The 17,846-nt window shown below is 41.9% G+C and overlaps 1 protein-coding gene across 12 annotated transcripts in view; it reads right to left on the reverse strand.

The window, feature by feature from the left end:
- LOC111156367 (GIT ArfGAP 2) overlaps positions 1-17,846 on the reverse strand; it is a 50,434-nt gene that overhangs the window by 11,892 nt on the left and 20,696 nt on the right. For 2 of the 12 annotated variants that reach the window (XM_022517188.1, XM_022517189.1), the window contains 6 exons: positions 17,592-17,643; positions 14,271-14,343; positions 13,954-14,051; positions 12,836-12,947; positions 9,130-9,272; positions 3,162-3,410 (listed from right to left, as the gene is read on the reverse strand). In XM_022517188.1, coding sequence (XP_022372896.1) covers positions 3,162-3,410; positions 9,130-9,272; positions 12,836-12,947; positions 13,954-14,051; positions 14,271-14,343; positions 17,592-17,643 — 727 coding nt within the window. Of the gene's footprint in view, positions 1-1,422; positions 1,513-3,161; positions 4,739-7,012; positions 7,163-9,129; positions 9,273-12,835; positions 12,948-13,953; positions 14,052-14,270; positions 14,344-17,591; positions 17,644-17,846 lie in introns of those variants that run through there. The other 10 variants (XM_022517182.1, XM_022517183.1, XM_022517181.1 and 7 more) reach the window with 10 other exon arrangements.

Consider the following 17,846-nt stretch of genomic DNA (forward strand, 5'->3'; position numbering starts at 1 on the left):
TTAAAACAAATTTCACAGTGGGCAAAAGAGATTTACTTAACCCTTATTAGCAAAATTTCAAATGAGTTGTTTCATTTCTATTTAACTGTCCCTCAGTTAACTGAAAAATTACAATAAAAACATTGCAATTTAATTTCTGAACTCTTCAGAAGACCAATACAAGAATTCCTTTTAATAGATTACCAAGTGTTGAAAGGGCCTCAATGAGCCATATGGCACTGGTGGTGGGGAAGAAAGACTCTCTGTCATTCCTACTGATGTGGAAGGAATGGAAAAAAGCCTAGTGCAAACCCCACCCTGTCTGGGAGGGTACTGCGTCACCCACAGCCACCTTCCCTCCTCTCCAGTTAACCCTTCTGTTAAAGAAAGTGTGTCATGACCTGAATGCACATCTTCAAAGCCTGTACACTCTCCCCACTGTTTTCCAGCTTGACATCATGCACTCTTTGTGTAGGAAAAGATTTTTTTTTTTTTAAAGTAGGCTCCACATTCAGCTTGGAGCCCAGTGCAGGGCTTGAACTCACAACCCTGAGATCAAGACCTGAGATCAAAGGTTGGATGCTTAACCGACTCAGCCAGCCAGGTGCCACAGGAAAGGATTCTTTAAACTGACAATGCTTTTGGGAGCAGGAATGTCATTCAAGTTCCTAGGATACTTCGACTTACCAAAAGGTTGGGTATAGAGGAAATGCTTAATAAATGTGATTGTCTGGCTACTCCAAAAGGGGCTTACCTGGATCACATACTGTTATAGGGAATGTAAATCATACATCATACATACACAAATGATGTATGATTTACAAGCTGGACTTGACCAACTCAGTAAGTGATGAGCTCCATACTAACAGCTGCCTACACCTCCAAAGCTGCCCCGTGTTGCAATTCTGATGCAGGACACAGGGACTGCAAAACCTGGGTATGTCAGGTATGGCATGGACATAAAAAATGTCAACAGGCAAAGAAATAAAAAAATAATAAAGCATGAGGTCTTAGTGTTTTAGTTAGCCCAAGTATCCCAATGTTAATCTGATAACTGTTACTCTCGACAAATTTGACACAATTACCCTGTTACAATATTTAACCAGCAGCCAGCTAATTTTCTGATTGTTTAAAGAGACAGTATGTTCTGAATAAATGTTATAGGGCAAATTACAAACTTTGTTAATATTAAGTGAAATTGAGCAACATGGAGTTAGAGAAAAGGGAGACCGCCGCCTACAGACATGCATGCGTGTGTATGTGTGTGTGTGTGTGTGTGTGTGCACGCACACATGTGCCCTTGGGCCGCTGTGATGAGACACCTGGGGGAAGTACTGCCTCATGCAGGACAGAAGGGCAGTTAGTGGAGGGCCAGGAGAAGCACAAAGCGCCCAGGAGCACTGCCCCTCCTCCAGAGAGCAGACCGGTCAGAGTGTACTTAACCCTTCGGGCGCTTTCATCCCTCGACCAGGAAAGTGTGGAGGGGAAGGAAGGCAGAGACGAAGAGGAGGTCACAAGCGCACTCCTCCCGATCTGGAAGGGGAAAAAAAAAAACACTCGGGAAAATACAAAACAAACAAAAAACCCTACCACCTACCCTGGCTTCAGGCCAGGGCTTCCCAGTAAAAGAATCCTAAAAAGTAACTCACTGTGTGATATCAATGCTGAAATTTCTGTGACAAGCAGGCTCACTGCCATGCTAACTGACGACAGGTCCCCAGAAATGTTTACTCCTTTAGTGAGATGCCTCCCAGAAATTACTTGGAATTTACAAAGCTACTTTTCCATAAAAGAAAAGATAACATCTAGCCTAAAATGTTCATTTTGTCAGTTTTTTTTAATGGATAGCCTTAAATGAATATTTGTTTTTTAATCAAGATATACTTGAAGTAAGAAACTATATGAATGGTTCAGTTGGTATAGGTTATTAATCTATTCTTCAGTACAGATACAGAACTTTAGCAATAAAATAACATTGCATTCTAAATGTTTCTAAAATAAAAAAGGATACTGTGAAAAGTGACAAAGTTGCTTTTCCTAATTTTTGTTTTCAGTTATACAAAAATAAGATTAAGTTAGTTTGATGGCATTTCCATTACACCAAACGTATCAAATCAATTGCCTTAGAATGTTTTAGCCCAAACAACTTAAAAAGCTGAAGAGACCCCACCACCACCACCCAACTACAACAACACTGAAATTTTATTGCACTTAAGCCTGACAAAATTAAACTAGGGCTTAATTTACTAGACCATATCCTTTACTCTGCATTTACTCGAAACTTCTTGGAGACTCCTATAAAATTTGACTAAAGAAATAACAACTTTCACGTTCATGAAAGATAAATCTTACTCTCTGAAAAAAACAAAGTTCTAAAGGGCTGTAACATTTTGTCAAAACATGGGTTTTTAAAACAAATTAATCCAAAAGAAATGTAACATTTGACAACCTCAAAACACAATAGTTATTCCACTGTAGAACAAGGTGGTTAGAGCGCAGCCTGTTACAGAATGCAATCTTTGGCATACAATACTTGTAAAATTGGTATAGAGGTTTTACATTTCCCTTTTATGAAATGACACAGCAACATTTTCTCCATGAAGGGGAGAAGGGGGATGCAGAAGCTAAGCAGGCAGGCTGATCATACGCCGAGAGGCTGAGGAGGCGCGGAGGCTTCCAGACCTACCCTGCACGTCCAGGCCACACACACCACCTGCCCCACTGGGAGGGAGCAGAGAAGGCACGCTGAATTCTAAGGGCTCCATTTCACAGAGGGGCACCTATCTGTCTACATCAAAGAAGATGGCACTTCCTTTTGCTGGTGACCTTTACCATTTGTTTTAGGTTTCAGAAATGGGGAAGAAAGTTTGTTACAAAAGAAGTTACAGTACTGGCTGGCTGGGAAAGATATGGATATGAGGGAGAAAAGTTTTGGGGGGGGTTGCAGTGCTGAACAGGAACCAGAACCTGAACCTTGCTGGAAAACTTTCAGCCAATGGCCCTGTCTGCTTGCGGGAGTATAATGAGCATCTGTTGACATGTTAATACAGCAAACACAAGGATAACTCTCCTAGCCCAATTTGGCAAAGCAGAAACACAGGGATCTGCAGGTTCAGAAGAGGGAATGCAGGAGTCAGGCTGGACCGAGAGTGAAGAGCGTAAGCGCCGGTGGTGTTACTTACGTGCGCAGGGAAAGGCTGGAGTCTCGTCCTGCTCTCTTCGGGGTGGTTCACTTCTCCCATTGGGAGATATGGTTTCTGACCTGATCCCGTCTCGTACATGGACATGGGCCTACTGCCCCGGGCAGACGGACGTCGCTTTAAGGAAGAGTGGTTTGAAGTGTCTGTGTACTCAGAACCAGTTTGCACCTGATAAATATTGGTTGTGGCCTGTTTCCTGAGGTTCGAATTTTCACTCTGGAGTGTTTGAAGCTGAAAGAAATGTTTGGCAGTGGGACGGTGTTTTTCTATAGCAAGCAGAAAAAGCAAACACCAAGTAAACGCATACAACTACCAGCTTTAAACAGTAAGAACAGTAACAGCTAGCTGGGTTGAAAGTTATAGGCAACTACAAACAAGAGCTCGCTCTCCTAGAATGAGTGACACACAATCAACTCACTTTATCACTCAAGCAAATTAAACAGGCTTGATTTCTCATTGCAGAAAAGTTACAGTTTGGACTTTTTAAAAACAAAATGTCTAACCACTTAAAAACTGGTCATGGTGGGCCTGGGAAATGTTTGCAGGTAAGCCAGACTCTGGATTCTTCTAAGGCTGTTTCAAGCAAGAGCTTGAGATCATGAAGATTTAGGTAAGCTGCTTTTCAAATGAGCCCTGAGCAATTTGCAAATGCCAAAAATGCCAGCAGACACCATGGAAGCAGCACAAAGATAACCGGAGTTGCTTTGCAAAGCAAGAAAGACAGTGAAGTTCAGCTTATGAAAAATCAGATGGGCTATTGCTTCCCAAAAAGCCAACAAGAAAAATTATGATCAACAAATTTTTATTACAGAATACTCTTGATATTCCAAACAATTTAGAACTTCTTAAGAAAGAGAGGGAACCGAATCATGGTACGTTTGCTATATTAACATATCACAAAGAAAACTGGAGGCCTATCAAACTACGTTAACAGCTTCGTCTGAATGCTCCACGTAGCAAGCTTGCTTCCCTCTGGTGATCGATCAGCTTTCAGCCAGGGCCGGAATATTTGGCCTCTCTCCTTTGGCTTTGTCACCCAAAAATGCGACCTTGGCGGGGTCAGCTTTAATTATTCTAATCTGCCTGGCACCACCCTATTTTAGTTAGAGGCTGTCACTTGGAGACCCTGATTGCTCCTTCCATTCCTCACATGCAGGCTGCTTCATGGTGTTTGATGAGTTAGAGTTAAGGGATCAGCAAGGAATCGTGTTACTTCTTAGCGTCTGGCATTTGAAACACAATTAACTGAGTCCCGTCTGCACAGTGTCCTTCCCCTCTGGTGCTCCTTCATCTTCCAAGACATTTTATAAGCTGGGTGTGGTGTAAGTTCAGCTGTCTACTCTTTGACAGAGACTGTAAACTCTGACCAAATTCCCCACCGGGGCCAAGGCTTAAGTCCGCAAGCAAACGTATTTGCACCAGAAGATCATTACTTTTTCAATAGCAAACCCATTCAGTGTTAGGAGTTACTTTCAATTTTTATTTAGAAAGCACCGATCTGTGAATTATACACCAATAGTGGCTGCTCCTCTTCATTAATTAGCATCTTTTCCAAGCAACTGTTAAATATGAAAGATCAGATACAAATCATGCTACTTTGTCAACTATATAGATACAAAAACTTTTACCTAACTTTGAAATAAAACCAACACATCTTTGCAAAATAAGCAAATTCTACATACTTTACAGTAATAGTGCCAAATTTTGAGGACAGTCTGATTTATATTGCCTCTGCCACAGAAATACCCTCACTTCTGTTTTTTCCAAGGATGATCCACTAAGGAATGACAGAGTGCTTCTACACCACAAAGGCTTATGGGGTATAACTTCTATGTGCAACTCATTTCCTAATGAAAGAACAGCTGCAAAGTGACAAGCAGCCACTGAAAATTCCTACATTCCAGGATAGAGACAAGCAAAAGGTGCCTATCAAACTATTTATTAGTGAGCCCATGTCCTAAAGGGAAATGGACACAGTCCAGAAAGTGAGGAGCAGAACCGCCCATGCCCCTCCATGAATGACCAGTATGTCTGGTCATGTGACTGTCTGTTTATGTAAAAACCTTCTCTTAAGAGTTTTTTAGATAATGCCCTGTCATCCAAAAATGAATGCCTTGAAATCTGAAACTTCAACTTAACACTTGTCATGCCTCTAAAATATCCAGGGTGGATTTTACTTGAATGTATTTGAGAGCACAAGTTCCTTGTCTTGATTTTAAAAAATTTTAGTCCTCGGTATTTAGAGAGATGTCCTAGAATAAACTTGATTGATGCTATCTTAGTAAGAATCAGACTATACATGTTTGTTTGGAAGGAGTGTAACAGGAAATGAGAAGTTACAGGTAATTCAATAGCTCCAGAAATCAAAAGCATTTCTAAGAATTGAGGAGATAATCCATGAGCAATGGCAAATGATTTCACTTTACATTTCTTAAGGCTCAAGCCATTTGCTTTCAGAGATATGAGGTTATCTCTGGCAATTTCTACAAATACTAAAGGAGCATTATAGCCAAAAAAAAAAAAAAAGAAAAAAAAAGTGATGGTTAGCAGACTGATTTACACTGGCAAAGTCAGCATGTTTCAGAAAAAGTCACCTCAACAAAAATTATTAGTTCAATTAATGGGACAAACTGTAATTCATTAAACAAAAGATATTTCAGAAAAGACAGAAGTGCAAGCCCTGTATGATACAGCAGAAGGGCTCTTGGTCTACCCTGTTCACGGTTGCACACCAGCCCTTGATAGGGCCAGGCTGGCCCAGAACAAAGGGTGAATTAAAATCTGGTTGATCTTCAGGCAGTATTACAGGTTTGGGGCCATTTATCTAAAAAAAAAAAAAAAAGATCTAGAACTCCACACCAAAAGAATCCTAGACCAAGCCCCAAGTGAGAGTGTACTGCAGTGTCCTTCCCTGACAGGCAGAGGGGACAGACCTCCTTCTTCTAGTTCCTCGGGCTTCCTTTAGGGGACATGACTGGGAAGGCCCAGCCACACAGGGAGTGCACCTTGTCCTCTGTTCCTGATAATGATTCTGAAACATTACTCTTCAAATGGCAGAATTAAGACACAGATACATACTTTGTTTTGTTTCTATTTAAGGGAAGTGCACAAAATCTGACAGGGACAGCCTTCTCATAAAGAGTTGCACACATAATCCCCCTTTAAGCATACTCCTTGCTACTAGTAGCCATGCTCCTTTTAGGGGCTAATATATTCATGTATTTCTGACTCTCCCAAAAGGCAGTGAACGAGAACATGCCAGGCAATTGGGATTGTCTCTTACGAGTGTACAGCTCTCGCCAGTGCAAACAAAAATGTTTTCTTATATTTATGGAGTCCCTACCCCATGGCAGGCCCTGCTCTAGGCTCTGAGGATATCCTAAATTAGTAAGTACTGGGGATGTGGGGACAAAGCTGCCAGAGCTGGGTGGGTAACAACAGAATATGAGTGAGCAGGGATGGCACCCTCTGCGCGGAGCGCTGAGAAGGGCTTCTGCCTGCTCTGTCTTCATGGTGTGGTTCTTTAGAATGAGCAATAGAATGGCGTGCATCCATGAGGGGCATCCACATTCCCAGGAAGCACGGAGCAGTGCAAGGGTGGCCGCAACTAGGTTCAAGTGCCTGGGAAACTCACTCTCGACTTATTTCTAATCAAAACCACTTCATCTGAAATACCCAAATACATACTGCTTCCAAAAAGCTTGGCCCAAAGGTTTTTAGGTCTGTTACAATAACTGCTTTTCTTCCCTCTGCCCACCAGCATTGTGCCTGGGAGTCTTCCTTATACTACGGGGTTAAAGAGTCAATCATCCTGGCATTTATTAACATGTTACCTTTTTCTGCATAATTCTCAGCTCGTCACTCAAGTTGTTATTCACCTTCATTAGCTGTTGTATCTTGGCCTCAGAAGCCACTAGAGCGTTTTTGACCTCCATAAATTCCTGCACAGTGACTGGTCCATCTGATAAATCTGAATCTAGGCTCTAAAAATAAATTGGGGAAAATGTTCACAATCTGAGATGACGATAACATGCAAGACTCACAGCTAAAGAATTTTAAATTCTGACCATGCCAGCTGGACTGCAAAGTTAATCAAAGCAAATCAAGGCTTCTGGGAGGAACACAAAAATAAAACATAAAGGTAGGGTTACTATAATATCTGAAAAATATCAGAGTCAGTATTTTCTAACAGAACAGGGAGTGTGGCCACAAATCTAGTCTGATGAGGACTCTCGGAGCATCTGTCTTGTATTGCCTGCCTGCCTTTCTCTTGCTCATTCCTTTTTCCAATACATTCTTTCAGTAATTCCTTCATTCCAACCTATTTGTATTGAGCATCAGGCAGTATTCTAGGGACTTGGGATATATAAAAAAAGAAAATAGACAAATATTACTGCTTCCATGGTGTTTATACCCCAGCAGAGTGGGAGAGGGACAAAATAAAAATAAGTGACTATCTAGTATGACAGCAGATGACAAGTGCTGTGGAAAACAGAGAAAATGGAGCAAGGTGAGGGGCTGGGGAGGCAATTAGGGGTGAAGGTGGGTGCCTTTTAATGAGACAGGTGTGATAAGCCTTTGGGTAGGTGAGATATGAATAACAGCTGGAAGGACATCAGTCCAGTGGCTGTCTGGAGGAATGTTCTAGCCAGTAGCAGAGCTTAGCCAGAGGGAGCAGGTGTGCAAGGCAGAGAGGACGCCAGCTGGTAGGATCCCAACATGACTCTGGCTTTTGGTCTGAATCTGGTGCTTCTGGGGACGCTGGGCAGAGGCGTATCAGATGGGACAAGTGACTCTTGCTGTCCCCTCTGCATTCCCTGTATCTACTGATGGCACTACCCTTCTTGTAGTCGTGTGAGCTGGACAGCTCTGGACACATCTTCTGTAGGTCTACGTTCCCGCTTCAAACATTCGAACTTATTGCTGAGACCTGTTTATCTGTGTTTGTCCATTCTCAAACGTTTGCTGAGCTCCTCTGGGGCGAGATCTGGGGCAAGGTCTTGGGGACTCAGCAGCAGGTGGACCAGCAGGCCTCCGCTGCCTTCTCCTTGGGTCCACACTCCCTTGGCTACTGTGACTTCCCTTCCATCTGGACCCTCTCAGCATGGGCTCCACGGCGGCCTCTTCAGCAGTACCCTAATGGGGTTTCCATCCTTTGCTCTCTGACCTAGCAAGAACCGTCCTCCCCAAAAAGAGGAACCCAAATTGCTGACTATTGCCCCCCTGCCCTGCCTAAGAGTTTCCTGGGCTCTACACTGCCTGCCAAGGTGAGGACTCTTCCATCTGAGGTCATGTTCCTCCATGGTGTGACCCCTGCCCTCTGCTACAGTTGTGTGTCCCAGTCCTTTTAGGCTGTCTCTACCAAGAGCAGGTTCTGCAAGACATCCTCCTTCACCTTCTCTCTGCCTAGATCACCCTCCCCTGCCTCCCCACATACCTAATCCCATGCATCCTTTAAGGCACATGTTCACAAGACACTTACACAGTGCCCCTAAACACTTGTCCTTGCCAACAAGCTGGGTGTCCTCTCACACCCCTACCCCTGGCTTCCATTTGTTTCTTATGACATGTATCACTTTGTACCACTGACTGCAGTTCTCTCTCCTAACGGCAGGGGGCGGCCTCACAGGAAAGGGACTGGGCCTCATTTGGGAGAGTATGATCCAGAGAAGTTACTTGACATACATTTGCTGAGGGAATAAAACACATCAGCCCCCCCTCGCAAGTTTTATAAATCACAACCGAGGTAGGACTGTGATTCAGCAATCAACTTAGGGACACAGGACCCCCTATTTTAAAACGATTTACCTTGCTGGCCCCAGCTAGAAGTAAACCCAACTTTACCTCCAGAGCACTTTTCACAGTGGTTTACAAATAAGACGATTTTGCAGGAGGAAAGATTCCAAGAAGAAACATATTCTCCCTTTCTGTGTGCAATGTGTCACCTCACCTTCTGCCTGTTTGCTTTGCTTGCAGTAGCTTCCAGATCTGTGTCTTCATCTGAGGCCACACTGTCATAGTCTGGCTGGTCATTGTCTTGACTCTCAACACTGTGCTGGTTACTGATTGTTTTCAGTATAAGCTCCACATTGTCTATCAATAGAAGCAAATAACTTTTCTTCAGGCTTAAAAAAATTTTTTTCCCTAAAATCCACTGGGAGGAGTTTTGGGTTTAGCCATTTAAAGACTAAAAGAAAATGACAGAAATCCCAATATTATAGTCACACTAATGTAAACATCACAGAGCAAGTTATCAACCAGACAGAGGGCCTACCATCAACTGCACAGAGGCATTTCAGCATCTCTCAGGGTCACTCACCAAATCTGGGCAAATTAATTAGGTGGTTTATGAAAGTGCTGCTCAGACTGAGGAGGCAGGTTCCCGAGTTTCTCATCATTCCAGGAGACAGAGTGTAGTTCCAAATCAGGGAACTAAAGTTGTAACTAATATAAAATTAACCGTGATTCAACTGTAACTGTCTTGTTTACAAGGTAATGTCACTGTAAGGACACTGTTAAAATGGAGCCTGGAAACTTGCTGCTCAAAAAACAGGCTCGCTGGCATTTAGTCCTGACTGCCAGAGAGAACGGAGAAAACAGAACAACCCAGTGGACAGACACACGTGCACACCAGGGAGGTATGGCCTACAGGGGAGCAGGGATGATTCCATAGGCTCTAAAACATTTTGAATAAAAGATTTCACAAATTATCCAAGTCTCTTCCAACTTCTCTGAGGCAACTAACTCAAGGTGACCTCTGATTTCCAACAGGAATTTTAATTTTTCAAATTAATATTTAAGATGGATATATCATCTGAATTACCGAAGTAATACTCAATACAGAAAATCTGAGGGACACCTGGGTGGCCCAGTTAGTTAAGCATCTGCCTTCGGTTTGGGTCATGATCCCAGGGTCCTAGGATCGAGTCTAGGATCTGGCTCTTTGCTCAGTGGGGAGCCTGCTTCTCCCTCTGCCTGCTGCTCCTCCTGCTTGTGCTCTCTCCCTCCCTCTCTGATAAATAAATAAATAAAATCTTAAAAAAAAGAAGGAAAGAAAGAAAAGAAAATCTGAAGCTAGTGGTAATCAATCATAGCTGTTGATTTATTTTGGTCTATACCTTTCCGGTCTTTTCCTAAACACATAAAGAGTCCATTTCATCACTTGTAGTTGATATGGTCTCTAAAGGTGTAAAGACTGAATTAGCAAATCTTGAACCACTGTTCCAAAAGGACACACAGGGGTAGGTTCCTGCCAGCCTTTGCTCATGTTTTTGTCCACTGATTGATACAGAACCTTACGTTATGTGTGTTTCTGCTTACACACCATTTTTTATTTTCATTTTTAAATTTTTTATCTTTTTTAAAAATTTTATTTATTTATTTAATTGACAGAGAGAGACAGTGAGAGAGGGAACACAAGCAGACGAAGTGGGAGAGGGAGAAGAAGGCTTCCCACTGAGCAGGGAGCCCAATGTGGGACTGGATCCCAGGACCCTTGGATCATGACCTGAGCTGAAGGCAGATGCTTAAGGACTGAGCAACCCAGGCACCCCAATTATACATTTTTTAAAAACATTTATTTAGGGTCTCCTGGGTGGCTCAGTGGGTTAAGCCTCTGCCTTTGGCTTGGGTCATGATCTCAGGGTCCTGGGATTGAACCCCGCATCGGGCTCTCTGCTCAGGAGGGAGCCTGCTTTCCCCTCCCCCTCTGCCTGACTCTCTGCCTACTTGTGATCTGTGTCTGTCAAATAAATAAATAAAATCTTCAAAAAAAACCCCAAAACAAAAAACATTTATTTATTTGTTTGAGAGATAGAGAGTGACAGAGCATGAATAGGGGAGGGGCAGAGGGAGAGAATCTTTCATGCAAACTCCATACTGAGTGTAGAGCCTCCCATGGGGCTCAATCCCACAACCCAAGAAATCACAACCTAAGGGGTGCCTGGGTGGCTCAGTCGGCTAAGCGTCTGCCTTTAGCTCAGATCACGATCCCAGGGTTCCTGGGATCAAGCCCTGCTTCAGGCTCCTTGGTCGGCAGGGAGCCTGCTTCCCTCTCTCTGCCACTCCCCTAGCTTCTGTTCATGTTCTTTCTGTTAAATAAATAAATAAAACCTTAAAAAAAAAAATCATGACCTGAGACAAAACCAAGAGTCAGATGCCCAACTGACTGAGCCACTCAGGTGTCCCTGTTCAGACACCTTTAATATACACTGCTGATTCATTAACAGTGAACTCACAGCCAAGAGCACTAAAACCCATGTTTGAATGAAACTTATCTAACACAGGTATTTTCTCCATAAGGCACATCACAGCTTTCTTGTGCTAAGGAGCCCCAGACAGCACTATGGACCTACGCTTGGGGGCCATTTTAAACAGCAGAATCATCAACAAAAAGCACAAAAATGTAAAATGTGGTACTAAGCAGACCTAAAAAGGCCACTTGTTAACAGTATGACAGTTGAGACAAAAAGACACACAAATGTTTTGTTCAATTTTAACCAGGTACGTGAGTTTTGGGCAACTCAAATTTTTTGCCTCTCTGCACATGTCCATAAGTTGCCATGAAAGTGCTGATTTTGAAGTTACAGATAAGTTTTAGTAGATGAATTTGCAAATATGCAATCTGAAATAATGAGGATTATGTATTTACACAGTACTTAATGTAGTATATTTATTTATACATATGTATGTGTATAAATGTTTTCCTTACAAAATGGGGATTAAATACTTAAAAAAAGACTAATCTATTCCTTTATGTTGTGTCATTATATATTCTTTGGGGGGGAAAATGTCTACATTATTCAAATATGTGATTCTCTCTATTATTTGTTTCTAATGTTTTCAAAAAAGTATTACATATTCTCACAACATCTCTGATTATTTCCCCTCAAATAAACAGAAATAGTAATACCAAATCAAAGAGTATATACATTTTGAGATTTCAAATTTATGTATCACTGCACCTTCACCAAAATTTAGTAGATTTTCTTAGAATTTGCTTATTCCTGGTTGAGCCAGTAAAATCAAAAACAAACTAATGTCAGTTAATGAACTGAAACCTTAATTTTTATGGTATGTATTTCTTCTGTTTAAATGTTTTATAATTAAAAATGTATTACTTCTATAATTAGAAAAAACCAAGAAGTATATAGTAATAGAGATGGAGAAGAGTGTGTTCTTAAGCACAGAGCTGGGACGTGGAGCTACTAAGCTAGACTCAATAGGGCATCTTGGAAATAGGGCTCGGTGCTCTCTACAAGTTTAAACCACAATAATTCTTACTATAGACATCTAAAGTTTAAAGTAACAAATTTTACTATTTAGAGCTCAATTCTGTTTGTAACCAATAACAGGTGGGCTGAAGTATCAATCAAGAAGGCTGATTTTTCTTCTGCCCTTTAATAAGACCTAAGTCAGACTTTTTAGGTTAATTTCAGGATGCAATTTTATAGGGAAGATAGGTGATCTAAGAGGAAAAAACATATTGGACAAATTTGAATAGCAGTTAACAACACTGAAATATTTATAATTCATCAGGGCTCAAAAGGGTAAACTTTTGATGATAATTGTTTTAGTTAATTTATAATTCTAAATTTAATATCTGTGTTGAGTTTAGAAGGCCAAAGAATCAAATTTTAGCAGCTTGAAACAGTTACCTTTTGAACTAGAAAGAGGACTGCCTTGCTGTCTCCTCTTGGCGTCACTGAGAATGTCGATGACCAGTGTGGCAAACTCATGGGCGTTAAACCGAGCAAGTTTCTGTCTGCCCTGAGAGAGGAAATAATTGGAAATATTTCCAAATGTGAAAACATACACGTGGAGATTCACATAAAACCAATCACATTGTTAGACTTGAGTAAGACTCCCAAGCAAAGACTTCCAAGCATGAACAAAATATCACCGCAGTCTAGGGGAGGCACACATCAACATTTTCCTTGCAAACAGGGCAGAGCCATCTACACAAGAGAACTAAATAATACCGTGTGCATTTATTTTTGTGAACAAAACCAAAATATTTCTACCTGATGCTTTTTTACCCATTATCAATGCAGTTTTGAAGTAGACCCAGTAATGAAATACTGATTTGGAAGAAAATTCAAAATTTCAAGATAAAGTTATAGCCTAGATGCTGGAACTCCATCATTATATATAGCCGTTAACCAATAAAAATTAAAAGTCCTTCCCAATTTACTCAACCTTTCTCCTCCTGACAGAGGCTTAGGCTGTTTTTAATGCTCTATTATTTTATACAGTGCTTTGATGAAAATCACTGTGCATAAATCTTTGTTATTTTTATTTTACTAGCATACATTCCCAAATAAGGATTATGTATGGGAAAGGATGGACTTAATTTTGAGACTTCTAAAATCAGTTAACAAATCACTTTTCTGAAGTCTACAGCAATGGAAACTCTTATCTGTAGTGTAAGAAAGCCCATTTTCCTATATCCTTACCAGCCTGGAGTAGTTGATTGATGAAATTTTAATGAATGCCTTTAGGTTGCTTTCCTGAATTACTAGTTAGGCTAAACATTTCTTCACATTTGTAAGCCATTTATATTTCTTCTGTGAATTATTTTACATTCTTTTCTAGTCTTTGATTTACATTTATTGCTTTTCTTACCAATTTCTTGAGTTGTGTATATGTGTGTGTGTAAAAGAAATTAACTTTAATCAATCAAAAAATTTAAAATACCTGGCCTCAGAAAATTAAATACCATATCAGCCCTTCCCAAAATACCACCACTGGTTACTTATCAGACTCGGCCACTTGCCTGGTTCCGTGTTGAAGAGTACTCGGGATTGACCGGAAGGAAGGGGACGACAGTTGTCTCAGTTACCAGGGTGCTGTGGTTTTGCGTGGCAAGCCAGACTAGCCAGAGGAAAGAGCCAGAGACAGAATCTTATCACCACAAGTGTGCCACTGCTTCTCTGAGAGCCGCAGCTCGGGCGTCACGAGGGAAACTAGGGGAAGCACACTCCAAAACCAACATACACAAAAGTAAATGTCGACAACATGCAACAGCAGGACAGTAGAAGTACTGCCCACCAACAACAGAAGCTTGTAAGAGAAAGCCACGCTTTCAGTCACCTGCATCGGTCTCTCGCCTGTCAACTTCATCGTACACATCCATGGCAAGTTCTTCAAACAAATGATTACTTAGCTGGAAGTGAAAAAAAAATACCAGGAACACAAGGGACAAGGATTAATGCTGGGAGAATGAGTAGGCACTGTGACTTATTCACCCTTTAATCTCCAATGTCTTATCCAAAGCCAGTGCTTAGTAAATACCCACTGTCAAACAGACAATAACATTTCCAGAATAGTACAGATCCTCTAGAAATATCTGCTTCCCACAGCAGCCTCACTCCTTTGTGACAGCAGACAGGGGTGTGCTATAAAGGAGGGCAGAGTCATCTGAAATGCAGGGTCCAGTTCTCGACTCTCCGCATGACATCACCCTTTAAAGTCCCCTCTTTTGCTCTTGAGCATTTGTCGGTGCCCACAGATAGAAAGGATCCTAAACCCATGGTGGGACAGAGATGCCAAAACATGCCATTTTCAGAATGTAAAACATGCCACTGCAGAAACCATCATCCAGTCTTCAGTAAGCCACTTTGCTATATTCTTCAGGAAGGAGGCCTCCAATCCCGGAAAGTACTCAGCACCCCCCACAAAGGGCAGCCTGTTTAATCAGCATGCTGTGCAGTGTCAGCCAATAGAATAGTCTCCATGCCAGCTGGCAGCCGCTAGGATGGGAAGGACAGCTGGGTCTTCCTCAGTCCAGTTGAGGCTAAGCCTCCACCAGGATGGCTCCAGCTCTCTGCACTGTTTTCCTCATAAAACACATCCTGATGGTTGGTGGCTGTCACTTTTTAGTTGACAATGAATCTTATTCCTTACGGTGTTCCTTATGTCCACCCACAGTATCTGGCCCTGAGATGGGGCCCAGTAAATATCCAGTCACACAGTGACCAGAAGGTATTTTATGTGGCAATTTAAAAGGCTGGCTAAACAGACCTCATGGGAGCTTGTTAAAATTGGTAGACTGTTGGGTGAGAGAAGCAGGATATACAATCCTATAATTAAGATTAAGCTTCCATTAAAAAAAAATGACATGCATATAAAATAAGAATCAGAATATATCAAAATATTGAGCCTGAATCCATTAGGAATAATGTTAATGAAGATGATTACCCCTGTCCATTTCCCACATTTTCTCTTGTGTGCTGAATTTATATTTATAGTTGAAAATAAACTCTGAGAGCCTTTTGCTGAATAAAGTAATGAGGGACTGGGAACTTGAACTTGCCTCTTAAATATCCAGTCTCTTCCCAATAAGTGGCTACAAGCTAAGGTTATTATTACTCAGTAACTACAACAGCAAGACTGAAGGCTTACATCCCAGGCACTGTGCTACTATCATCACATTAATACTCACGACACCTCTATGAAGACAGGAACTACTATTATCCTACTTTACAGACAAGGAGACTGAAGCACAGAAGTTAGGAGCTTGCTTGAAGTCACAAAGCCAGCAAGTGATAGACGCAAGATCCAAGTTTAAGTCTCTCCAATGTTAACACTTACTAATTTAAGAAATATATTAGTCTTCTATTTCTCTCAGCTGGAGAGAGGGAGATATTTTAGGATAAACACTACAGTGGCACTGGTCCAGCTGTCCCCCGTGAGGGGGAGACCACGGGGTGGGGTCAACAAGTAATAACAGCAGTCCATCCTCACAGAACATTTCAGATCTGCAGCCGCTGACTGATCATTAGCTCCCTTTCCAGGAGAGGATGCCAAGACACGGAGAGGTTAAGGAGCTTGTCAGAGATGAGCTCTGTACCCGACCAGTCTGAGCCAGAGCCGGAGTTCTTGAGAGCTATACTCAACTTTGTTCCACATATTTATCTAGCGCCTGCCACATGTTGGAGATATGACCGACGTAACCCCAACTTTTGTGCAGCTCTCTCAGCATAGCAAATGTAGGTCAGTCAAAGGGAGCTGGAGTATTACCAATAATGTTTGTATTATTTAAAATAAAAATTGGCTTATATACTCTAATTAAAAGGAAATGAGACTATTTAGTGCTATCTGATTCCAAAGCTTGTCATCTTAATCATCCTATCATATGACCTAAATTTAAGAAACGTGGTAAAACAGACACACATAACCACAGATACAGAACACAGAGACACCAAATTGCATAAAATACATTTATTTCATAACACAGTTAAATACTAGTAATGATAAATTCATTTTATGTAATATTTAGTACTTAATATATGAAGTGTTAGTAAAGGGTCTTCTGTGAAAAGAGGAACAAAGAGAAAGTCATACATTAGGGGAGAGGCAATTTCAGAGTCAGGCTTGGGGAAACTCCCTTCTACACTAGGTGGTCAGATTTCAGCTACTTGAATGACAAAAGGACTGGAAGCCCGGAAAGTAGAACACTGCAGAAAGAGAAGATTCCCAAAGAGGATCTGAAGGTGGTCTCGGAGAGTGTTAACCCAAAATGGAATAAATACATTCACACACGTGTACACGCGTGCACACACGCAGGAGGAACCAGATGGAAACCAGGGCAAAAACTGAATGGTGGGCACTGGATGACGCCCTTCAAGGTCATGACAAGAAGTTAAGAATCTTGGTTCTGATCCAGAGAGCTATGAGAACAGCCCAAGGCAGGCAATCTGGTGCTTGAGGCGGCAGGGAAGCACCCTGGTGAGGCCTCATCTGTGGGGATCAAACTAAGAGGAAGCTGCCCAGAGAAGCTGATCTGTTGGGCCCCTGACTGAGGCTGAGATGGGCAGGCTGGGAAGAGGGACACAGACGGAAGGGAGGCTCGGCCCTGCAGAACTGGGCAAGCTCTGAGCATGCACCTGGGGAAGGACCACCAGCCCTTGAAAACAAACACTTAAAAAGCTCTGCTGAACAATGTGGGCTCTGCAAGACAGTGATGATGGTGGCCCAATCCCAAATGGCGGCCAAGTGGATCTGCGGCACTCACAACTCCAGCGTCAGCTCCTGCCTTTCCCTAGCGTCCTGGGTGGCTACCGGAAGGCATCCCTAAAAGTGTGTCCTACTCTTGAGAGAAACTAGGGAACTCTCAGGAGAACTAGGGAACTCTCAGGAGACACAACTCCCTAACATCAAAGGCACAGTCTTCGCTTTCAGAATGACAGAGAAAAACGCCATTACCTGATGCAGAGCCGATAAATCAGATCTACTAAACTTAAGAGTACTTTCTGTCTCTTCTCTAAGTACTTAATGCTCTGCTTCGGATTTTATAACATCCCAGAGGAGGAAACAAAGTCATCTGTTGCAGCAGGTAATGAGCTGAGGACAGGTATCAGCAGGATGCATGGTTTCCCACACTGAACTTCACTAGGAAACAGAGATACTCACGGATTGAAGTTTCTTCTTAGCAGCTTTTGCCAATTCAGACAAATCCAGGCTGCTAAGAAAATGTACAGAACTAATAAGCAAATAAATAAAAAACATTTTTATGAGTTCTATAGAACCGTAAGATAGGCAAGGCATCAAGACATTAATTAACAATTCAGGGACATGGTCAGAAACAAAAATTCTATTGCCCATTAGAGTTAGCGAGAAAACTTTTGGGCGTAAGAATTTGTAACTCCTTTTAGAAAAATCAAAGTC

This window comes from Enhydra lutris, unplaced genomic scaffold (genome assembly GCF_002288905.1).
Source record: "Enhydra lutris kenyoni isolate GAN:26980312 unplaced genomic scaffold, ASM228890v2 scaffoldscaffold46, whole genome shotgun sequence".
NCBI lineage: Eukaryota > Metazoa > Chordata > Mammalia > Carnivora > Mustelidae > Enhydra > Enhydra lutris.